This window comes from Pelecanus crispus, chromosome 1 (genome assembly GCF_030463565.1).
Source record: "Pelecanus crispus isolate bPelCri1 chromosome 1, bPelCri1.pri, whole genome shotgun sequence".
Classification (NCBI taxonomy): Eukaryota; Metazoa; Chordata; class Aves; order Pelecaniformes; family Pelecanidae; genus Pelecanus; species Pelecanus crispus.
In genome coordinates, this window is record NC_134643.1 from 208,519,666 (window position 1) to 208,545,463 (window position 25,798).

Genomic DNA, 25,798 nt, shown 5'->3' on the forward strand with positions numbered 1-25,798 from the left:
GGCAGAACTCTAAGAAGCATATCTCTTCTGAAATACCCTAATGAGCTCTTAAGCAAACTACAGCTTCATTTCCTACAAATCAGGTTGGTCTTCAGAGCATACTATCACCGATAAAGTCTCAGCAGGGTTAGATCATCACTTTGTGAATAACTATTGCTTCTGTGGGTACATACCCAGGCCACGAGCTGCAATATCTGTAGCAAAAAGTACTGCTGCCTTTTTCCGAACAAAACAAGTGTAGACTTCCATTCTCTTCATCTGATGCTGCTTGCCATGGAGTGCCAGTACAGGAAGACCCGGCTGAAGCTTACAGAACACTCTGAATAGATACTGGACCTGCCCAACAAATCAGGGGGTGGGGAGGAATTACCATACAATGTTAAGCTTGTTAAGATCTATCCAGTATATAGCAACTGACTTAGCACATCAAATAAAACACACTTTTCTCCACATCAGAGACAAGATATGCTATTTTGAGATTTTGTCACACGCCCAGGTAATAGAAGAGGAAATGAACTGTGGCACAAGACTGGCATGCCTTTTGATGCCATTTCCTAAAAGGAACCAGAGTAAGTAACAGCAAGAACAACTCGGGACATGACTAGTTAGGTTGTATACAAGGGACCAAAGTATCAAAACTCCATTAGAAGCACTGCTTTTAAACAATACTGGAGGGGTGTAGTCTTACACTTGTACTCAAAGCAGTCTACACAGTCTTGGTTTACTATTTCAAGCTTCAACAGCTTTTTTTATAAAAGCAGTCCATTTAGTCTTACATACAGCACCATGATGCAGCATTATTTTATAGCAGGCAGCTACCTAATATTTTTTTAAGAAAATTGTTACAGAAACTGTGTATATTGCAGTACAGCTGCAGCTCAGAGATTTTCTGTACAACTAAGCCTACCACCTTGCTGTACTCACCAGACAACTGCAGAACTAACAAAAATATTGTAACCTCTTGCACAAGTGGAAGAGCTGCAATGAATATTTACTACACCATTGTATGTTGTAAAATATTTGATACAGGCAGCAGTTATAGGAATAAATACCTGTGCCATACAAACACATACAAATAACTTCAACAGATTAGTCCCAAGACATTTATACAAGTAGATATTGGAAGGATTACTTCCTATATAACCATAAGAAAAACCTTTCCCTGCACTATTTCACAATTACAATTTCTTATTTAGGCAGATTTAAAAGCTTGTAAAGAAAGTAGGTACAACTATTAAAATACTCTGTAACCCAACTACGAAACGTGTCATGAGACAACGCTGAAACAGCTGACCCTTAGTGACATAACTTTTAGCACTCATTTTTAACAGAATAGCACAGAAATGGCTGAGTACACCAGGATCTCCAGGACCTTCCTGCATTGAGTCTGGGTCGCTGAGCTTCCCAGCAGCCAGGCACCGCATGAGATGCCTACAGGAGTAGTTGACATTTGGTTCCTCCCCCTGTTTCCTGTTGCAAACTAGTCCAGAATCTCACCTGTCTGATGCCTTGACATCAACATGAATATCTTAATTTTAACAGGTTTAAAATAGTATGGAGGAGAGAGGGGAAATAGTCTTACCTCTTTACAGCTTGCAAAAAAAACAATGCTCTTCTTTTTCAAGTGACTTCTCAGGAAAGAGTATAACATGTTTACTTTTTGCTGAAGCTCACAAACGACATAGTTCTGATCCAAAGTCGCTGGGGTACTAAAAAACAAAACCCAGAAAGTACATTTAGGTACCATTAGTACCCATAACATTAAAATGAGAGAGAAAAGAAGGGAAGAGAGACTATACAGGCACACAATATCTACAGAGCTGCCTCTCCCTTCTTTTAAGTCAAGAGTGTCTGACAAATAGCCAAAAAAACGAGAAGGGGAAAGAAATAAAAAAGAAAGAAAGAAAAAAATCATGCTGGAAAGTTCTCCCACTTTGAGGAACAAGCAGTTCCATTAGAAAGCTAGTCTTGAAAGACGAATTTATTTCCTTACTAAAAGCCAGTGAGAAGGAGGGGACGACTTTTGACATTACTTCTAAATTCATTTACTACTAGCAAGCCAAACTCTTTCCATGTCTAAGCAGCGACATTCAAATTGCCTTGACTTAAAATGCAATTTTGTCTATTAGTCCTATTAAAGTATAATTTGTGCTTAAGGCAATGTCAAAGCACAGTCTAATCACACTCAAAAAACAAACATTGATGTACTTTACTGATTACACCCTGACATGCAAAGTGACTTTGTAAAGCTCTGAATTGTCATCTCAACTCACCTTTCTGTTCTTTACAGAATAAAATAAAATAAAATAAAAAATCTTTGGCATATTTGTCCTTGAAATATAAATCTATAAATGCCCATCTCTCACAGCTCCCCTGCTTCACCCTAAGCAGACCAAGGGGATTCAAAATTATTTTATTAAAGGTGCCACTTGGGAGGATGAAATTTCAAGACACTGCTCCAGTTTTTGTTCTGCTAGTCAATTTGAATTATGCCACAGCACCTTTTGCATTCTAAGTCTTTCAGAGGAAATTTTTTTCATAAGGTAATAACCTATTGTATAGTAAGGCAGTAAATTCTAAAACAAATGAATACTTGCCTTTTTTTGATTTAGTTTATTATCTAATTGCACTCTCCCAAATATTTTAAAGGAATTAAATGTAATTTAAAATAGACTTCACAAAAAATGCAAGATCTGTGAAACAGATGTATAGTCAGTCCTCAAAATGAAGACTACATACTAGGCTTGTACACCCTCTTCTGCTACGAGGATATTAACCACACAATTTTTTCTGGCAATCATGCTTATTTAGGACGCCTTTGATAGTACTACTGATTAAAAAAAAAAGGTATTTGCAGTACAATACAGAGACAATAAAATACTTAAAACTGCCTCAGAATTCAGCCTGGGTCTGCTGTTCATTTTGCTGATGATTTCTTGTTTGTTCTTGGGAAAGACACTTTTATCACTGTGCTTCACCTTTCTCCTGCATCTTACATATGGAAATATATGCAAACTTCATAGAAATGCAGAAAAAAATCATATGTGTTCATAAGCAATTTGACACTTAGATGACAGAACCTACAGAAATGCAAAATATTAAAGTTCTTCACTTAGATTTCAAAAGAAAAAAAAGTGCGAAAAAACAACGTGCTTTTTTTTTTTTTTTTTTTTCCATTTAGTGACACTTCACATTTCTGGAGCTTGGCAGACCACATACTTCTCTTCTCACAAGGCCTTCCCATTCTGATCCAAACTGTACAGCATGACAAATTTATTTCGTGTGCACAGTCAACCCAGCACATCAGGAAGCCACAAGACTTACTGCACATAGACCAATTCATGAAACACTGGAATGGCTTGCTCAGAGAGCTGGTAGATCTCCCATCCCTCGAAACATTCAAGGTCAGGTTGGACAGGGCCCTGAGCAACCTCATCTAGTTGAAGATGTCCCTCCTCATTGCAGGGGGGGTGGACTAGATCACCTTTAAAGGTCCCTTCCAACCCAGACCAGTCTATGATTCTAAGGCCACATGCTTTTCTTTGGGCATCTAATATCGAATACACAAACAAGATTCTCCCAATAGAGCAGCATTTCCTTGGAAAGCCAGATTTACCAACAGCACGCAGAAGAACTGTAGTTGTGCAACACATCTGGTGGTTCTGTTTAAGTATGCACACACAGCAGGTAAGGAAGCCAAACAACAAAAAGCAGCAATTCAGAAATGAGTGCTACAGCCAGGACACTACTCCATCCAGGCTATAACCCACTCTGGGGCTTGCTCCTGAGGAAGAAAATTTCCAATCTGCGAAGCTGCCTGTGGAGCCGCAGGGAAGGTGCAGGTTCAGCCTCCCTGTAATGAGTAAGTCAGAACTAGTACCCTCTTATCTGGAAATTCCTTGCTTTCAGGACAGCACACAACAGAATCAGACACTGCAGGAGAGAGAACACATGACGTAACTTCCAATTCAGGGAATCAACAGTCAGAGAAGAGGTTAAGTAGGATCACCATCTGTTTAACCTGCTCAGGAAAAAAAAAAAAATAATTATCCCAACGTACCTGAATTTGGCTTTCTCATGAACCCAAACATATTCTGGATCTTTCAGACTCAGCCGTGCAAGATCCTTCACTGATTTTGTTTGTGTTGCAGAAAAAAGTAAGGTCTGGCGTTTCTTAGGTAGATTTTCTATGATTGCATTCATTGTATCAGCAAACCCCATGTCTAGAATTCTATCAGCTTCATCAAGAACTGAAATGAGAGGTAGATTTGAGAAAATCTGGTTTTAGCTTTACTTATATTAAAAAAACCCACCACACATCAAATGCATATAGTACAAAAATCTATGCCTACTTAAAGTGCAGAGATTAGCTTAATTACTGTATACCACAGGATTCTCTTCAGATATTCATGTATTCCATAAAATATGTTTTTAAAAACATTGCAATAGAAGTCATAGCATTTCCCATAATCTATGCACTACAGCCCTCAGCTTCACATGCTGAAGCATAAAAGATCAGTATTTCAAGTAAATAGTTCAGCATTTGCAGACAGACTGCAAATTACAAACTCCTTGTCCTATCACCAAAACAAAAGCATGGAATATAAAACAGTGCTGTACTGTTCATGACGGAGCAAAACAGACTCTCCTGTACCTAAGGTGAATTTAGCATTGAAACACAAGGAATAAACAGAGTAGCACAGAGACAAAGGTTTAAGAAAAGGGCCTATGTTTAATGCAATTCTTGTCTAACTGCCATGAATTGTACTGAGTGTAGCAAGCCTAATTTCACATTTTATCAGCTTCATTAGCTTCTTAACCGCTTCTAAGTTCCTCAAGCTATGCTAAAGATTATGCAGTTCTTAGTTGCAGACAAACCTTTTCACTACACTGAAATTTTTATTCAGGTTGGAAGGATGAAAAGAAACAATGCTAACAAAACAATGAAAGGAGCAGCAATCTGTCTTAAAATTCAAAGAAAAGTGTTTTCTAGAACTGGCCCAAAATGTACACACTACAATGGATATTCCATGTAGGTAATTATCATGTCAGGAAAAACATGAGAGCCATAGCCGGAAAGGAAAGGCCAGCATTAGCCAAGACAGATCTAAGGACTATATGGGACACTACATTTGGTTTTGGGTTCCTTATTAACTCATCTAGTTGTTCTTACCCTAAGGCATGCTTAGCAACTGTTTGGAAGAAAGTACGCACAAGAAAGGTGTTTTCTTGTTTTCTAGTTTAATTTGTACATGTGTGAACTTAAATGCCATTTCATCTACATGCCATGACTAGGATAAACTTTTACCCAAGAAAGTGCTCTACACAATTATGAACTGTTAGAAAATATTTCTGAGTACTTTCAAGTACTTAAAAAAAAAAACTTACTCAACATTTGCAGATCAGATGCATAGAAATAGGAAGTTTCATCCATGTGCTGTAAAAGCCGTCCTGGAGTGCAAATTAGCATATTTATGTGGTGGATTCTTTCAGACTCTTCTTTCAGATCCTGAAAAGGAGTTCAACAAGCTTAGCTCTAGTTGTTCACAGTAGAAGCCCAGTACCAGAGATGACCAGGCCAGCTTAACCTATTGATAGTTTTTAGAAAGAATAGCCAAGGATCAGCCTTTCCTCTTTCTACAGAGATATCAAAATTTCTTCAGCGTGCTCACACTTGTGGCTTGAGGAAAAAGTATTTCAGAATCATCTAAATTAACAGGATAGTCCTGGAAGGCTTGACAGGAAGGTCCATCCAGTCGTAACCTGAAAAGACTGTAAATATGCAAAAGCTTCAAAAGACACCGAGTACGCAGACAGGAAAACGAGTGGGTCATTGATAGGTTCCCATTAACTACTCTCTTCCCTCACTTTTCATTTCCAGGGTTTCCTTCCTAAACTAGCTCTTAATATAGCACTCATTTATGCTTCCATACAGCAAACTCCAAGAAAGGACACACCTTTCCTCCAATGATAAGGCCAGCTGAGAACTCATGATTCCTTCCCACTTTACGCAGAACCTTGAAGGTTTGATATGCCAGTTCCCGGGTAGGCGATATTATCAAAACTCCCAGTCCATCAGCTGAAGTCCACTGCTGGCGATACAGGAGTTCCAAAGCCTGAAAAAAATTACCATATTCTCATTATAAAAATCTCAGAAGGAAAATACATAACAACAAAAAATTTGTACAAAAAGTGTCATTAAAAAAAAGATAAAGCCACACTAATTAAAATAATGACTTGAACATCAGTATACATTTCACACAGTTTGATTACACATCAGTTCTAACTGATGGTAATGATACTTGCTGTAGCAAAGTTCCCCAGTACCAATCTATGACAGACAGTAATAGGTGGTAAATCATAAACATTTTACTGCACAATTAGTCCTACTCTGCTAAATTCTGGAAGTGAAGCCTTAATCATTTATACAAGATTAGAAATCAGATGTAGAAAAACACAAGAAACTTCCCTGTTCATAGGTTTTGTGGGAACCAGAAACAGAATGAGCAACTAGAAGAAAGTCAACTATTGCAGCTTTAATTCCGGTGATAGACTTGAAGCAGTACTATCCACACATGTTATATACAGAGCATTCCAACTGAAGTTCCCATAAACCTTAGACCAGGATTATTCCTGCTCTTACGAATTCACCTCAGTCAGCTAATCCTAACACAAATATTTCATAGGTATGAACACCTGAAGCATTCTAAAATACTGAAGGCTGTTAAGCATCTTTGTACAATTAATTTTTTTTTTCCACTCTTCATCTCTCCAGCTCCTCTCTTATCGCTTTTCTCCCCTAAAACTGTTTTAAAATAAGATTTGTAAAACAAAGTACTTCTACTCCTCGATTAACTACTTGAGTGATCTCACTTTTGTTCCTCAAGTTCACAAGACTATGTGAAGCCACCTATTTTTTTATTCTTTACTAATAAATTTTTAAAAAAACAGCATAAAGCATAAATTTTCTCAGCTAGAGAGGGTATTCAAAACACCTACTACTGTTCCCAAGGTTACTGACAGAACAGGCTCCAAAGAAGTTTATGCTCACAAAAATGCAAGTAATGCTTAAACCAAAAAACCCTCCATAATCAAAACAAGATTTCTTTTTCCCTTTATCTAATTGTAACATGATGGGGTTTGTATCCACTTATACGTGCTCTTTAAGTAAACGTCTCAACTACACTTTCAACTTGAAGAAATGAAATGCAGAGAATAATGTTTTGAGTAAAACAGTCAAACATATTATCCATGACAGGGGTTTCCAGCCCGTTTTCCCACTTGCACCTGGAAGTGATTTCTAAGGAGTTCACAAAAGACAACAAGGAAATGGCAGTCCATAATCACTAAGCTTAAGTTTGCTATATAAGGTCCAAATCCTAAAACTTTAAAGGGCTGAAAACCATTTATCTAAAAAAAGTCTAAGGAACTGAAGAAATTTCACCATTCTATTCCCTACACTTAGTCTTCAAATTTTAAAAGAATTGGACCTAGAGTTGTACCAGGAAAACAGAGTCCTGAGAGAAAAACAAAGCACCTCCTAAATCACACAGGGTCTACTAATGTAAGGATCAAAATGGAATTTCTAAGTGTCAGAATATTCCTAGGGCCAAAAATATACTTCTTTCAGAACCTCAAGCAGCTTTATTAAATTAGTATCTTGGCTTTCTTGAAACATGTAGATCACTTGAATTATAACTTTTCTCCCAGGATCTATTAACCTAAGCCATCTGACATCCAATACTTCCCGGATAACTTGGATTAAGTACAAATGGAAAAATGTAAATTACTTACTGGGACAATAAAAGCCAAGGTTTTGCCTGATCCAGTCTTTGCAGCTCCAAGTACATCTTTACCTTGTAAAGCCAAACCTATGGTCTGCCTCTGTATCTCCGTTACCATACGATACTGAGCTTCCTGCAATCCTAGTATTTGCAGTGTGGGAAAGGGGGGGGGGGGGGGGGGGCAGGGGGGTGAGAAGGGGGAAAAAAAAAAAAAAATTATTTTTGTCTTGCCCAGAGCTGTATTCCTCTGTTTAGAAAACACTGTACATGGCAATACTTACCAAAAACTTAGTTTAAAGCAAAAAAATGTTCAGATGCAGATAAATAACACAATTTTACTTACATTACTTGCCAAAGAAAACTTTTGTACTCACCCTTTAGGGTTTTCTTTGACAATGGAAAATCTGAAAATCTTTGAATTTCACTTGCATTTATCTGAAACAAAATAAATATAATCAGTGCTTACAATCTAAGCATAACAGAGAAATTAAATAGCATTCTTTAAGTTGCTGTTAACACAAATGTGTAGTAGTTCAGTATGACCTGATCCAAGTTAGCTGGTCAGGCAATCTCTACTAGTTCGACCTAAGCCAAACCACTCATCTACCATAAACTGTTTAGTAAGTAATAAGATGTACTTTAATCATGCAGGCTAATAGCACAATTTAAAGCTCAGATCATCATGAAATCACAGAACAATTTAGGATGAAAGGGACCTCAATGATCTCCCCAGGGGCACTGGGGACTTCTGTAAGGTCCCGGTCCCAGCCCCAAAGCCATCTCTGCTACAGACCGACTAGCCCATCTCCCCCAGCCTCTCCTCACAGGGCAAGTGCTCCAGCCCCCACCATTTCAATGGCCCTCCTGGATCCGCTTTATTGATGTCTTTTTCTTATTAGGGGGTCCAAAACTGGATGCAGTATTCTTCAGGAAAAAAGAATTAAAAATTTTTAAAAAATCACATTTTAAAAAGATACTGCAGTGTGCAAGCAAGGTCTAAATTTTTTATAATGCAGCATGCCACAAGCCCCAGACATAACTTGCAATTAAACCTCATGCTAAGCATTTCACATACATACAGTATTTCCAAAAATCACAACTTCTGTAGCCTTTTTCTCCAAAACTGTCCTGAGTCAGACTAACTGCCAATAGAGATTATAATAAAATATCTACAGCAAACACATAACTAGCTAATTATTTCATATTTCTGTGTGGCTGCAACAAGCACTGCGTTTATGATTCGTTCACGCTAAGCATAAGTTAATTTTCCTGGGAATATCCACAGAGGAGCAGTTTGCTTTTGGACGCTACTGCAAATGGAGTAATGATAGTCATATCCTACAAAATGGAACTCACAGCTCTTACCTCCCTTCTTTTTTAACCATTCCAGCTTAAGAAAAAAAAACATTACTATGCTGCAAAGCATGAAGCCATTATCTTCCTGAAAAGAGAAGCTCACCTGCACTTGTAACATTTTAACCCTTCCAGCTCCCATCCACAAAGGCAGACTCATCCGTCTGCGAGGGCCACATGCAAACAGCCTCCCTACAGCCTTACTAGAGCTAAGCTGTCCATGTATTTTCAGATCCCTTGAAGCAATGAGGATGAAGTGTATTACAGCTGCTGTATGAGATCAGACATCACAAAAGCAGGTAAATGTTCTGCAGGGTAAAGATCTGGTAAACAGATGCTTCAGGAAATAGCTCCAGATAACAAACACATTTCTTCCCCACTCTGCTTTTCCATTTTGACTCTACAGTTCTAGCACCAAGATTTTTTTTGCATATACTTCACATTAGGTGATTAATTAAAGATTAATCACTGCGAACACAAAGATGCCACAAGAATCAGTGGAACAGCACCGGGGAAGGAGCCCCACCAACATCACCAGTGCACATGGAGTTAAAGCACCCCGACTCAGCTGCTCCCTGGGACCGTGGGAGGGGAGCGGCCAGCCCGTGGTCCCTGGGTGAAGCCCACCGAGGAGCCAGCGGGGCCGCCCCCTCCCCAGGCTGGCGGGGGTGAGCGCCCGGAGGAGGGGCGTGGGGCTCACGGGGGCTGCAGCCGAAAAGCATCTGGGGACGTTGTACAACTTCTCACAAGGTGTATTAAGGGGGGTGTGGGAACGTGCAAGACTTGTTATGGGATGTTTAGGGGAAGGGTCAGAGGCAGGGAAAGGGAGGGATCAAGGTGGACTGGGGAGGAACCAGCGTGAGAAAATAGAGGAAAAAGGAGATAAAAGGCCCTGGTGCTGGGTAACAGCTGGCTGGTCCGTACGCTTGTCTGACCGGGGCCCGCACCCCATCACCACAGCCGGCCCTACAGTCTTACTAAGTATTCTTATATGATTATGTAGATAATTATTTACTACTACTGATAATAATAATTACTCTTACATTCTTTCCATCCACCTTCTGTGCAGGCACACCGACTAATCTGACCCTGTGTGAGAGACCACCAGCAACCTTCAAGCCAGACTGGTGGGCAGCAGCATGAGAGCAGGGTGCCGGCACCTTGGGGTGGGACACGAACCTCAGAGGCTGGAGGGTGCCGGTGCCAGCACCTGGGGAAACCGGGGCCTGAGGCCAGCTCTGGGGCAGGCTGAGTAGCTAATGCCAGCTACCGGACAGACCCATTTTGCAGGTGTGGGTACGTATTTCACTAGCAGACATTAATCCTGATCAGACCAAAAGGAACAGTACGTGCCACCTGTGCTGTTCATGTGTGTGCAAGCACTGTATGCGTGTCTGCACAGATGCTGATAAAGGCACTGCTCTGTCTGTCTTCATCTGTGGCTGGACATGAGTGTGTGTGCACACGTGTACCTACCGGGAATACATGCTCACCCTCGCTGCAGGATGGACTTGTGGACCCAGAACTGCAGCAATCTTGATCTACCTGACTGGGACAAGAAGATTCCATCTACGTCCTGAAGCTCACCAACCTCTAGCACTTGGTATATTTAATTTTTTAGAGCTGTCCTACAGGGTAAAAAACATACTAAAAAGTAGTTCATTGTCCTGACACCTACTAATTTACTTCTCTGTATGCATCCACCTCTACAGCATACTTGAGAGCTGTTAATTACATGTGCACACACACACAAAACCTGCAAAAGCATGTGTTTGAGTCCGTAAGTTGGCTGAATGATTTACAAAAATGCTGAGATGTCAAGTAGAGATCTTAAGAAAAATGTAATAATTTCAAGTCTGTTCTAGCTGATAGGAGATCATCAAAAGATGTGGACAGCTTCCACTGGCAAAATTCACAACAATCAATAGCAGCAGGACAGGGAAAAAAAAAAAAAAACCCACACAGAACTCAGGGGGGGAAAAAAAAAAAAAAAAAAAGAGAGACTACTGTATCTATGAAGCCTGAGCAGATGAAGAGGAAGCTAGACTACATAGCTTTGAATTCATAATGACTAGCATCCATAAACTGAGATTTCCAAATGTCAAACTCAGAGCTTACACAACTTGTGGACTTCTAATAGGTATCATTTATCTCTAACAGACTGCTGAACAGAAATCTCCCAATACAGGGACCAAGCAAAATGGTCCTCAGATGTTCCTGACAACTTGTGATAACAATTCCAGAGAAGGCCTCAAATGAAGAGCTACTGAGCTGTCAGATCAGTCTTGTATCTCCTTGAAGTACCAAGCCTTCCGCAGGCTCTGCCTATTATAGAAAATGAAACTATTTTTTTCCTGAGGGTTTATACATGTTTAAAGCACCTAGATCACAACACTACTCTTTTCAGCCTAGCTCTCTCTAGTAAAAACAAGAACACTAACTTAATGTGTGAATTTGATCTCTAGATAAAAGGTAGTAACACCCTTATTAAAACTTGGTTTTGACATATTTCAAGACAAAGCTTTTGCAAGGTAGATTTCAAACCTGCACTGTGTCCTAGCAGAGCAATTAAACTTTTGCCAAACATTACTTAGAAACCTTAAAGGTTTTTTATAATTTTTATAAAACCTACTTGTGCTGAGAAGCATGTACTTTAAGCTAGTACATTCCTGGAAGGGGGGAAAAACTCCTATCAGAAATCAGTATAAAAGTCTTTTTTTGACTTTCACAAATTGGAATTTCTGACAAATACTTCCAAGTTCAATTGATAATTTTGAAGATATTATGTATCATATGCAATATTGCATATTGGGCTAATTCTCAGTCTTCTTATTTTGCATGCTAAAGAATAACAACTCAGTGATGCATACAGGTTGAGTTTAATTTCAGCCAAGAGACTGTCCACATAGGAAAACAGTATGCCTACAGGAAAACTATCTTACTAACACCAAAAAAGAATTCAAGCAATCCATTATATGCAACTAAAAGGATAGATTTTAATAGGTTTGTGACATATGAAATGCGCTATTGCAGCAATGCAAAATTGTTCCATATAATTAAGGCTACTTTAAGTATTTCAGTGGTCAACTTATTTTTAACTCCAGATGACCCAGTAAGAACTGATGTATTAATCACAAAGGAGACATAGAGTTCTGCTCTTCTACCTTAAACTCCTCTAAATCAATTTAAAAATCATTACATGCATAAGCCTAGCTCTTTCAAAGATGTCCAAGAAGGAAAAAAAGTGAGAACCGTGTGAAAAGAGCAAGGCACAGGAATGTTAGGACAGGCCATGTCACAAAGCTTCCTATATTATTTCTCTGCCCTACAAGCTTCCAGGAGCACAAGAATGATCTGTTGTAGTACCATTAAACTCCAAGGATACTGATTTATTTTTAAATAAAGTCCAAATGGCAGGAGTAAGAAGGCTTGGTGTTAGAGGTAGATCTTCAGATAGATGTATTCTGTATCTACATGTATCAGTAGAAAACAACATGAACTTCTACTTAGTTTCCCCGTCAGAAGTTATTACCTCCTCTAATCTGCTGGGAATCTGTACTTGTGAGCTCTCTCTAATCTGCTCAAGGTGAGAGCAGCCAGCTCATTTCAAGTACTTTAAATGGTATTCCGATCTAACTTGACTAATTTGGCATAGAAACAGTTTACACAAATAGCTCCCCAGCACATCAGTTAGTTGTTAATGCTTTTCATGAGCACAACTGGATGGAAAAGACAATGTTCATCAACAGCCTTACAGTTAGGCAACAAAGTCACTGCATCAACAGATAACAGATCACCTATGAACACATAACACAGAAAATGGTCCCAAGATTTGGACACACTGAAACTAAATTTCACGTTTTCCATCTATGCTGCCACACATTCACCATCACATGTCAACAAATGACAAAAAAAAAAAAAAAATCCAGTAACGACGTATCTTGGTTATCTCTTCATTACCGTTTAATTTTGTCTCGGTTATCCATTGCAGTCATTCTCACACTGGAAATGCTAGACAATATACTGTAAGAGGGAGGGCAAGCTATCCCCTGAACTCAACCACTTTATCTACGAGACTACTGCTCAGAGTATTAAATGACCAGTGATGGGACTCCAAAACAAGAGAGAGAGAAAAAAGAATAGCTAGCTATTGGCATAGTACCCTGAGGTAACTCAGCAGCCTAATCTGCATATGGCATTATCAAGTAAATGCAAGCTATTATCAAACTTAGAAAATATTAGGGCCTGACAACACGCAAAACTAAATTCACTACACATCTCCCTGCCTGTGTTCAAATACACGGAAATACAAAGCAATCTACTGTATATATACTGCAATTTGGTATATAAGCAATAAGCCCACCACCCTGGGATCTGCACACAGTTCACAAACTCTGTACACAGCCTTTGCCAAGTTGCTTTAACTCAGTTTCTCTCTCTTGCTCAGACACACACTCTCCAGAGACCACGCAGAGGCAACCATCTATGTCTAGGTTATAACAAGCAGTCCAACAGTACTGCAGTAATGAAGGAGGTTTTTCATTCCACAATGAAATACACATACCTACCAGTGGTCATCCCACCCAGAAAAATACAAGCTTCTAACAATCTGAGTAGTCTGCTTTCACAGTCAGCACCTAAGTCCTCTATTTCTACAGTGAGTAGAAAGATACTGCCAAAACAAGTTAACTCAAAATTTATCCACAACAAAAATGTATTAATCATTTATGCAGTTACCATCTTTAATTTTTATCATAAAAACAATGAATGATGAGTCAATTTTTTTCCCTAAGAAATAACCTGTCATTCAAAACAGTAATTTGACCATCTTTGGAAGCATACCATTTGCTTTCAAAGCAGTAAAGCCAATGACTGTGCGAAGCTTCAGAATACTAACTTACTGAATCTTAACCAAAGGAGCTATCACGACCCCTTCATGATAACAGATGTGTTTCTTCTATACCTCGTCATTACTTTCTGCTCAATCAAATTACAACCACCAAAAAGTCTCTACTGTCAGCTACACGGAGTGCTGCATAACCAGGTACCCACTGCCATGCTCCTCCCCAGCAGCAGCTGCAAATTCAGCAAAAGTTGGCAGAACGTAGAGCAGCCCCACAGGCAGAGCACATCTAAGCCGCTGTTCCCAATTACAGCACTTTCCGCTAATGAGTGTGGCTCAGAAGCCGGCCGTCTCCCAGAGAAATTCAAGGGAATCTAGGTGACAAAACCAACACCCTGGCTCTAATATTCAAATATCTGCTTCCTGACTTGAGGTTAAACATACTCTGCTAGTGTGATGTTAGCCTGTAGAGCATCTTCTGTGGAGACAAACACGTCCCATCTCCAACAGTGAGACACCCCGTGCTGCCTGGTCAGAAGGGCCACTGGTTACAACCCTTCCCACCATCTGCTCCAACCTCCTCCTCCTCCTCCTCACTGCGCTCTCAACCCCTCGCTCCCCTCCTGAGGGTCTCGCTCCCCCGGCTCCGCAGCCTGCCCACAGCCACCCCCACCCCCCGAACACTGGCACCGCGGGTACTGCCCTCTCCTCCTCCGCCTGGGGGGAGAAAGGAAGGGAACGGAGGATCACGCCTGCCTCATGGAGGTGAAAGCCCCTCTGCCTGCCACTGAGCAGCGTCACCCAACAAACCCGTTACCTATGGGCACCGCCAGCAGCCAGAGGAAGAGCCCTGACAGGCCTGACAACCCCAACTAGGAAGGCTGCCCACCCCTGCCCAGGACCCCCCGCTCACAGATCCGACCCCCCCCTCCAGCCCTACCCCCCACCCCACAGAAGGAGAGGGGCCGCTTTTACCCCCCCGCAGGCCCGCCATGCCCACCGGCGGGTGCCCTCCCGTCCCCGCCCTGCAAAGCCCCTCGCTTCGCTTCGCTTCCCGGCCCGGCCGCCCCGCGCCCGCCGTACCTCGGGGTAGCGCTGCACCAGGCGGCCGATGGTCTCCCGCTCCACCTGCCACTCGGGCCGCTTCCGCTCCTTGCGCTGCAGCCGCAGCCTCCTCGTCCGCCGGGTGTATTTCTTCTTCCAGCGCTCGAAGCTGCGCACCGGGTCCATCGCCGCCGGCCCGCCGCCGCCATCGCCCCCGGCCCGGCCCATGCTGCCCCCGCCGCCCCGCGTGGGACGCACACGGCCGCGGGGCGGGGCTGGGCGCAGGCCGAGCGCGTCAGCCGGCCGCGCCGCCGGGGGAGGGCCCGGTCCCGCTCGGCTCGGCCCCGCTCGGCTGGGCTCGGCCCCCCTCGGCTGGGCTCGGCCCTCCTCGGCTCCGCTCGGCCCCGCTCGGCCCCGCTCGGCCCCGCTCGGCTCCGCTCGGCCCCGCTCGGCTCCGCTCGGCCCCGCTCGGCCCGGCCCGGCGCCAGGGGCGGTGCCCTGGGCCTTCCCCGCCCTGTGGGAAGGTGGAGCGGTTGCACAGGAGAACGCTCGCACTTGTGTAATGCAACGCAAAACACGAGCTCTTGGCGCAGCGTGCGAAGTGCGCTCTATGATTGAGTTTATAAAAGGGGAAACAGACACAAAAAAGCCTTCCTAGCAAAGGAATGCGTGCTTAGCGCTGTCGTGTATTTCGTCCTGTGCAATACGGTGTTGCGGGGGATCAGGGGGAGTTCTGTTAACGCTTCACTTGCTAATTCCTTACAGGGAAAAACTAGCACATCTGGGAAAATGAAAAAATATTGAAAGATGTAGGCTGGGCCTTGCCTTTAAGATGCTGGATTTAAGCTCTGTTTGATGTGTGTTTTGACCCTTCATAATACAGTTGTAGTCAATAGCCTTGGCTCGGAGCCTTGAGCTATGCGAAGGGTTGGCGGAACGTCACAGGGAAAATTCCAAACGTGCAGAGCTGTTTTACACTGGGTGGTATAAGGGTGGTCTCTGTAAAAAACACATACCTCTCAAAGTAACTAGATTTAATCAACATGCACATTTATATTACGCTGTCTCTACGTGCACCGATTCTTAGCCCCTCCCTACGGGGAAGGTCTGCGTCGGCAGAAACGGTTTGCTGAGTCAGTTTTAGCACTCATCAGTGCACAGAATTAAAAACAAAGTCAGGCTGCAGAGTTATCGTGCCACATCAGGAAGAGAAAATTACAAACATATTTATGCAATGTCATAAGAAGGAAGTAAACACATTGATGAGGGGAGCAGTGAAAGACTCCCAAAATAATTACTGTCTCTGATGAGGGTTTGGGATTCCGAAAAGCCAAGGGAAAAAGGGAGTGTCTCTTGATTAGCTCCACTTTTGCCATACACTGAAGATGTTTTCCCTCCTCCCTGACGTCAGGGAAACCTGTGATCATAGAAATGTTTGTTTTCCCTTTAAAATACATCAGGTTCCTAATTGCAGGAAGGGGTGGGAAAATCTCCATTAAGTATGCCCCGATGGGCTCTCCCCTCCCAGGTACAGCTTTGAATGCAATGGTTTTCTCTAAGGGTTTATTTGCTGTTAAGATGAATAAGGAAGGATATTGAAGGTTTTATTCTTGAAACATTTTTTTTTTCCCCAGAAGTACCTGGTGAAAAGCCGTTTGCAGGAGGTGCTGTTCCACCCCGAAGGATGTGCTTCTGGGGGGTGGCACATCTTTCCCACAATTACAGCACATTAACTTGATATCCAAAACAAGGTCCAGTCTAACACGATCAGACTGTTGCAGGCTCAGCTGCCACTTTAAGCGTTTTTGTATGTCTGCCTGTAATAGAAAAGCAAACAAACAAACAAAAACCCTCCTGTGTTGAATTTCTGCTGTTGCAGCACCAGAGTGAGTTTAACCTTTTTGTAAGTAAATGTACAGGTAAAAGTGTTGTGTTTGAACACGCTGTCTTTGCTCACCTGGTCTATGTTTTGCCTACAGGCTCATCTCTCTCATAAGAGAACAACAGCAGCGGTCTGTGAGTCACAATGGACACAAATCCTCAATGAAAAAAGTTATATGGAAAATAGTATCTTGCCATCCTATTTCTAAAACAACTTTTTTGCTGCTATCATGATGAATGCTGTTAATTACGCCTATGTGTTTCTGATGCTTTTTAATGATTTATTTGTTTATTAGCCAAGAGGTCCATATACCAGCAAAGGAAAACCAGAAAGTCAAAAGCAGCCTGTCCAGTCCCACAGGAGAAGGTAAAATGCTGGAGAGCCTCTCAGCCCCCATGCTGGAGGTCTGGGAGCCTGCAAAGGCCCGGGAGCCACCCTTTGGTTTTTTCTACTGTCCTCTCACCCTGAGGGGCTTGCCTGAGAAACAGCCAGTTGTTTGTAAAAGTTTCCCTTATATACATGAAAAAAATGTTAGCATGTCAAATTTTATTTGTCTACAATGTGCAAGACTACTTCAGTTGTCTTGTAATAGTACTATCCCTAAAACTGTTGCAAAACCAGAGATCCTTCTGAGTAATAAAGAGCTTGAGAGAGAGAGAAGAAAAATTTGCTTTTACAAGCTGACAAATAAAAGGTTCAAGCACAGTTGTTTACTTGCAATTTGGAGAAATGAAGGGAGTATGGCTGTAGCAATAAATGTAACAAGGCTCCATACAAGACCACACAGAAGGCGGCAGTGATTTTTTTATTTTAAACAAGACTGATTTCACTAGCAGTCATTCTCACATAGATTTCACTCTCGTGCGTACTCAGGCTTTCCTACTCATAAGCCCAAACATGTACGTGTCTGGGCACGTTATTTATGGTGACAAGGAGGACAAGGGGCACCAGGTGTCAAGGTCAGGGCCCTAAGGGCACTCATAGGCCTTAATGGCCCTGACCAGCCTCACCTGAGGCCTCCCCCTGCACCCCACCCTTGGGCCCAGGAGCCCCATTTCAGCTCCTCCCTGGGGCATCAGGCCCTGCCTGAGTTACGTCATCTGTCATGTTGGTCCCCAGCTCAGCCACAGCCGTGCCTGTTTTGGCCATAGACCCCGCTGATTGGGACTCTGAGCAGCAGGCTGACTCCCTGGCTTGGCCTGGGACCTGCTTCGTCAGCGTGGACCTGCCCAGTCATCATCGGCTGTGTCTCACCCTGGTTATGGCCACCAGACCCGATCCTGATCCTCATCCTGACCCCGACCGGAGAACTGATTTCCCAGCTTGACCTTGGACCTGCCTCATCACCAAAGACCTGTCTGATGAGCTGGACTCGTGGTTGACCCCGGCTGCCACCCACGAGCGTGCCCTGCTCCGTCGCTCAGGGGCTGCGTTATCACACCTAGCTCCTGGCTCTTAGGGAGCAGACAGCCCTCGCTGTGCCCTGACAATCAAGCCCTCATCGCTTTTTCTGGGTTCATCCTGAACGGTGACAATGGTGCACCATCTTTGGCATCCTTTATATTCACTCTTGACCAAACCTCAGGGCCAAGTTGAGTTGTGTCATACTGTTGTTGTTCCACATCTGTGTTACGGGGCTTTCTTCACGGTATGGAGTTAGTAGAGTTGGCCCTACGCCCAAATCCTGCCAATTCCCCATTCCTACCTATATTGTCTCTCGCATTTCATGGTTGTTCTTAATCTCGCGACTTGCCGCACATTCATCACCCCCCGCACTCCTGCTGTGCCATTTCTTCTGGTGCCTCATGCTGCTGCAGAGACTCTCGTTCACATGTCATATACCCCAGTTAAACATTTCCTTTGCAAGTCTCTACAGGAATTTAAGATAACTAGGGATTGATTTTATTTCATTAAAGTAAAAGTAACATTGCGTGTGCTTAATTTAAACTTTGGGGGTTCCATTAAATCTTTGATTGTTGTGTACTAACCTGTGTTCTTTCCATTTTTCCACATAATCTTGATCACCTATCTAAAGAAGTAATCAGCAAACCAGAGGAAGCGACCCCAGAAGTAGCAGTTGTCAATGAAATACCACTAAAGCCTTTCTCAATGAAACAGCCAAGTGCTAGGAGAATTTCCTCAACTGAGAGGCTCTCGACACTCTTCTCCTTATCTTCCAAGGCTTACTTAGAATCATAGAATCATAGAATCGTTTAGGTTGGAAAAGACCTTTAAGATCATCCAGTCCAACCATTAACCTAAGATTACCAAGTCCACACTAAACCTATTAAGGGTAGAGTAGCAACCCCACACCTCCTGGCTTGGTGGCTGGATCATTTATAATGAAAGTAAAAAACTAGGAATCATTAAGATTTTAGTCTAGTCTACCCTTGATTGGCTTAGAGTAGACTTGGTAGTGTAGGTTAATGGTTGGACTGGATGATCTTAAAGGTCTTTTCCAACCTAAACGATTCTATGATTCTAAGATTGGAAAGGACCTCTAAGATCATAATTCCAGTCATCAACTCAACACCACCACGCTCGCTAAACCATGTCACAAAGTGCCATGTCTACCCGTTTTTTGAACTCTCCAGGGATGGTGACTCCACCACTTGCTATGCTTCAGGAGATTTGAGAGAAAGCATGTAAGAAAAGCATCTGCTTGAGTGTCTGTGAATGAGACATGGAAGCTTGAAAACACCGACAGTGAAAGGATGGATCTTCAATGTAGTACTTGCAGTGCTACGATGCAACTTAAGACTGTTTTGAAAAAGATATGAAAATGGCAGTCAGATTTGTGAATGTTATGCTTAATAGAAGTAATGTTCCTATAAGAAATTATTATGAAATTTTATCTGTCTAAAGGATGTACAGTATGACACAGAAAAATGGTAATCCTACTTGGAAAAATTATTTAAACAAGCATTATTAGGTATGGTGGCCAGAACTGTTCAGAGAAGAGGTGGATGTCAGGGTGGGTGTCAGGGCCCTGAGGGCACTATTGGATCCTACTGTCCCTGCCTGCCTCCCCCGGGGCCTCTCCCAACCCCTGCCCACGTGCTCAGGAACCTATTTCTCCTCAGCCTAAATGTATTACTCTGAACACTGCAAGCTGAAAAAAAATCAGTGCTGTCAGTTTAAAGGAGAGATTTCAGCACTCTTATGCAGACCCAGGGTAAGCAACTCTAAAAAGGAGGTACATTAGGTGTCTGTAATGGAGAACAGAGAAAAAAAAAAAGACATCCATAGAATTGGATTTTGCTATATTGGGTAGCCCTATAATAAAAGGGCTATCACCCAAGAAATTAAATTTAAAAAGTTAAACTGGATTTTCAAAAACACAGTAGGAACTCTCTGTTTCAGTAATTCCTGGTCTGAGCAAATGTGTAAGTTGTGATGAATAAATATTGTCAGTTATGACCAAGAATATTGTGTGGTGTAATTGAGGGTTTGTACTTTCCGCTTAATAATGAGCTGCTGTTTCCCAACAATAAAATAAATACAATTTTGCAGATGACTCTATGGGTTCTTCTTGTGGAAGTAATAAAATGAAAATGCTTTTACCAAGTATATCAATTACAGGAATTTGGTTTTATGTAGACACTCCAAAATGTATTCTGCTCTGGAAAAAAAGTAGTCATACTATTACTCTATACTACTACTCTATACTACTACTCTAAACATGAATGCACGGTCCAGCTTAAAAACTCTTGGAACAAACTACCAATTGCAGCTTTGGCAATACAGACATACATAGACAACACAGAGTTAATTCTGAAAGATTTCTTACAGGTATCTGGATTTAAATGTTCCTACCACAGAATATTTTAGAATTAAGTCTTTTCTGTCCACATTGGTAAATAGTTTTATATTTTGAAAAAGCCAACTATTATATATAAAATAATATTAGAAAGTAGCTGCTGCTTTTTCAAGCCTGAGCCTACCAGAGGACAAATGATGTCTTCATAGAGAGAAATATGTCCCTCGTCAATCCAGTCCTTCGCTCATTCTTTAGCCATGGACAATTTAGTAGCCAGCACTATGGAAACAGCCCTCAGTTCTTAAAATTGTCCTTCAAAAAGTTTCCAGATTGGGATTCCTTTAGGAGGCACAGGTTATAAGCTTATTATCCTCTTAAAACCTGGTGTGAAACAGACTGGGAAAAGTGGGGGAGGAGAGAGGACTTATGCTTTGCATTTCTCTTGATTACTAGGATTTTGACTAAATGCCAATTATATTGATCGGAATGACAGCAACCAACTTACTAAATGTTTAAATGATAACTACCCTCCAAAAGACAGATTTAAGTTTACACAATAAAATTAAACTTTGTCCCATGATGCTTCAAAAACACCCAATGTACGTGAAAAACAGCGATGGGAAAAATTAACCAAGTTCCTTCAAAGTCAGAAGCAAAACCAGCTTGTCAAGTCTCTAGAAATGCCAAAGAATATTGATATTGTTGGTCATGAAGTGCTGTATGATATTGTATGTACAATGGAATGTTTTAGGAAAAAACTAGAGCGCTCTTTAGTAAGATGGCATAAACACATTTCTTCTGGAATGACAAAGGACTTTTTGTGTTCTAGGGGACTGCTGTTGGTGATTCTAATATTCATGATTAGTCTGCAAGGCCCTCAAAATGAACTTTTTGCCAGTGAAAGCCCACCTGAATGTTGGGAAAGTTGTGATGAAAGCCCTGGCCAAAGAGGACACTTCTATAGCCAAGGAAATCTGAGCTTTCCCTCAGATTGTCAGACAACAATGTGACCACCTATAAAACGGAAACTAATTTTAAAAATTAATGACTTACTGTGTCATACTTTCAGTCTTTAAATAAAACTGTTTCTGCAAAATGTTATGATAGGTAAATGCTTTTTTTAAAAAGACATGGGATGGAGGTTACAACAAATACAAAATGGAAACATTTTTCCTTTAAGCCAACGAAGGTGTTTTTATTCAAAATTAAAAGCATGACAAATCTTGCAAGAATTATATGATGGGGGTTGCTGAAACTTGTTTTCCCTCACAGAACTGTCAAACACACCCAGGCTCTGCAGGCCCTATCACTTCGCTGCTTCCCACAGTTTGCCCTGTAGCACTTTGCACTTCTCAGAGCTTTTGGCGCAAGGACCGCGATGATGTTTGGGTATATCTAAGCCACTAGGGGCCGTAACAGACCTGTAGAAATAAAAATTACTAATAAAGTGTGCTCATAATAGATACACGCTAAAAAGAACCATTAAATAATCAAGCCTGCCTTTTTGTGATGGCCAGGATCTGTGTGCAGTCCCAGGGCACAGGCTGTTATTCCAGTTCAGGGAACTCCGTAAATACGTGTTTAATTTTGAACATGTTTGACAGTTCTTTCGCAAACTGAGCTGATTTCCTGTCTCAGATACAGAGTTGACAAGTCAAATTACGAAAGATTAGTTAACCTTTCAGACGATCACACATTCTGGAAGAACACCATTTCTGAAACAGAATGGTATACACCATGGTGCTACTGAGGCTTAATAGAAAAATGACACACTTAAATGCTGTCCTTTAATTAGAAAAGAACTTTATGGAAAAAAAGGACTTGCATTTAGCACAGTTCTTGGGCTCTTTGTATTTCAGAGTCATTTCAGGAGACAGTTCGTACATTGTTTTCCCAGCCCATTAGCATAGTAAAATATATTTAGTCAGATATGTAAAAAATGGCACTGCACCCTTATGCAGCAGGCACTTATGCCTTATTATCCTTGTTTTTATATGCTTGATTATTCTTGCATTTGGAGAAAGAGTCATAGTTTATTATTTTGACTCTGTAGTTTATTCACTAGGTGTATTGCTCAACTCTGAGGTGCACATTTCTCTCCTATATATAATGACTTAATAACACCTCTTTGTGTGGCTGTGAAGTGTAATCCACCCAGCCTGCCCCATCTAATCTGCGTATTTCTGGCTGCAGAAATTAAATTTCGTTTAAATGTTCATACTCATTAGACACATATTTGATAGTAATGGGTCATGAGACCAATTTTAGAGAAGAGACATGGGCTGGGAGTCAGTCACAGAAAGGCAATGTGGGAAGGCAGAAGGAAATTGAAGATAAACTATCTTGGTAGTACCTGTTTATGCTGACAGAGGTGAAGCCAGACCTATGCCCATGTCTGTACCACTCAACCTACTGACAATCCCTGTATTTGTGCTCTGGTAGGAAACCAGTGTGGGCCCATATAGATAACAGCTGCATGAACTGTAAAGTTGTCAAACCAAATTCATCCCGTATTTAACTGCAAAGTCACATCAAAAATAAAGTTATCTTCATGCTTTGTTATTTCAGTTGTACTAGATTTCTCAAGTAGGTGTTGTCAAGACTCAGGTGAAAAGGATGCTGTTGCTATAGCATGAGTAGCCACCTGTGACCTCCAAAAACCACGGCTAGTAGTGTTCTAAAAAATGGAGACAGAAAAGCTGCTGCGCTAAATCCCCTCATCTACACACTCGCTAATGCAAGGAAAGCGTACAAGATTTTCTTTCAGGGGAGCAGTATGGTGGTGAATCTGTGCAGATTTGTCTACAGTTCCCTGCTGAAGGTCAGTTCACAATGGATGGAGTACAGCCATGTGCCTGAATAGTTGGATTTCTGAATCTAGCAATAACATTTCTGTGCTACTGCTGGTTGTAAGAACATAGGGAAAAGCAAAACCAGAAACACTGTTAAGCAAAACAATGTTTTTTATGGGAGATTCTGGATACTTTTGTTAGACATACCAACGTAATGATTTAACATTTCTTAACAATCACATCCCAGGGGTGGGATTCAGCTCCGGACTGTAGATACATACATATAGGCATCTAAATGGAGGGGCTTGGTTCAGTTGCTCTGTTGCCATCTGGGATGCTCTAAGGCATCCTGCCTGAGCCTCAGCTGCTTCTCCAGAAGGGCACAGATCTCCCATATGCCCCATGTCATATCTGCCAGCCTTGTGCAGATGCTTCTATACCCTAGGGCACCAGAAGCTTATGTTTAATCCCACTGGAAACTGCAGTGCTATTTGGCTTATTTTGAAAGAGACATCTCATTTAGTCATCTGAATCCCCCTCTAGAGTCCATTAGCTGTATTGACTAGATCTCCACTCACTATAATGGGAGCATGATATGTAGGCATGACATTGAAGTGCCTACAAGCTGGAACTGACTGTCCCACATCCACATCCCTCCACAAAGAGTTCAATGCTCACCAAATATAAAGACTCAATAAGAGGCATGTGAAAACATGGACCTAAAAAAGCTTCACTGAGCCTCTCAGCAGATTAGTGTTCCAGTTTCACTTCATTTAGCAATCCTTTAAATCATTTTAGTGTCAACAATAACACTCAGGAAGCAGGTTGTTTCAGCAGATGTGGTTGATTCACGGGCAAAGTTAAAGCCTAAACAAATCTTTCAGTGGCTATTTTTTGGATCTGGTTCACAAAATGTTCAGTGTTCTTTAATGAAATTAGCATCTCTATTTCAGCTTTAAATTATAAATGTTTAACAACTCATAAAAAAACAAACAAACAAAAAGCCAATAAGAGCTCTACACAGCTCTACAGAAGATTGGTTCCTGCCAAATTCAGGAGCTTGACAGCCACAGCCACTCAGTCTAAGCTAACAGGCTCTGCTGCTCAGTAGAGTTTGGCAGCATAAACTTCCTACCGCAGAGCTCAGGTTCATGGCTTCCAGGGGGGATGTGGATAACCATGCAACTGTCAGCACTCATCTATGCAGATGTTACTTGGCAGTCTCCTGTTTTGCTCACAAAGGAACAAATGAAATGTGCCTGAACAATACTTAAGCTGTAAGTGCCTCTTGCATAAATAAATATTTTAAAGAGTAAAGGGAAAGCACCACTGACAATCTGTAGGATCTTTTCTGGCCCATGATTTTCAACATATTTGGAAGTGATCTGAAAATGGAGGTAGGAGTGAGGAGACAAAGCCTCAGTAGTGGTCTTGGAGCTACGCTGTGAGTGTGCCTGTGCCTGGCCATGCACCCCACTGATCTGGATGCAGACCCTGATGTAATGAGTTGACTCCCTGGCTTGAACTTGGACCACCACAGACTTGTGTGTTTGTCAATCACTGGCATGAGGCTGAGCTAGGTGACCACCACGAGACCTGCTCTGCTTGCCCTGCTCAGGCACTGTGGGACCGTGCCCTGCCAGTGAGGAGGACACTGTCCCTGCCTGCCTCGCTGGCACTCTGCGCTCCCCACTCACCTTTCCTGGCAGAGCAGCCTTGCTGCTCCCAACAGTATGTTATCTAGTGTGACAAAGGATTTCCTGTGAATACTGTAGAATAACTGGCTAAGTAATAAAACAGCAACTAAAATTCAATGTAAATAAAGGTGAAATTTAGTACATGGGGAACAACCATCCCAACTTTATATGTACCAAAGACGGGGTTTGAGTTGAATTTTACAACCCATAAAATCTGAGTGATATGAAGAGACTGTTTCTATTACAAGATTCTTATTTAGGCATTCACTGTCTATCTAGCTATCTAGCTAGAAATTATCCGGTGATGGACAAATAGGAGCAACTAAAAGTAAAAGCCACAAAAGCCCCAGTGCTATTGCTGTATAATTATGTTGTATATGTGTATGTTGTCCAGCCGGATGGCTACATCTAGACCTTTAATAGCAACAGTACTTGGCTTTCTACCCCCCAGACTGTAAACAGTCTGTGAAGAATTTATGCTGCTTGTCAGCCAGTAAAGCCTATTCTATGCTCTGGCTTTCCTTGTCTGGCACAGAAGAAAACTGCATGCATTCATTCACATCAACCTATATCGGTCAGTTTGGGTTTTCCATACCACCTGGTCCCTTAACAGCCTTGTGACGTCAGGAAAGAGTAGCACCTT

General features: G+C 41.9%; 1 protein-coding gene across 1 annotated transcript in view; it reads right to left on the reverse strand.

Moving 5' to 3' along the window:
• Positions 1-15,252, reverse strand: part of DDX10 (DEAD-box helicase 10) — a 199,064-nt gene extending 183,812 nt beyond the window's left edge. Inside the window, exons 1-8 of the mRNA XM_075713234.1 lie at positions 15,064-15,252; positions 8,159-8,219; positions 7,795-7,925; positions 5,958-6,116; positions 5,389-5,509; positions 4,061-4,250; positions 1,583-1,709; positions 174-336 (exon numbers count right to left, since the gene is read on the reverse strand). Coding sequence (XP_075569349.1) covers positions 174-336; positions 1,583-1,709; positions 4,061-4,250; positions 5,389-5,509; positions 5,958-6,116; positions 7,795-7,925; positions 8,159-8,219; positions 15,064-15,252 — 1,141 coding nt within the window. The remainder of the gene's footprint in view (positions 1-173; positions 337-1,582; positions 1,710-4,060; positions 4,251-5,388; positions 5,510-5,957; positions 6,117-7,794; positions 7,926-8,158; positions 8,220-15,063) is intronic.
• Between the last annotated feature and the right edge of the window lie 10,546 nt (positions 15,253-25,798).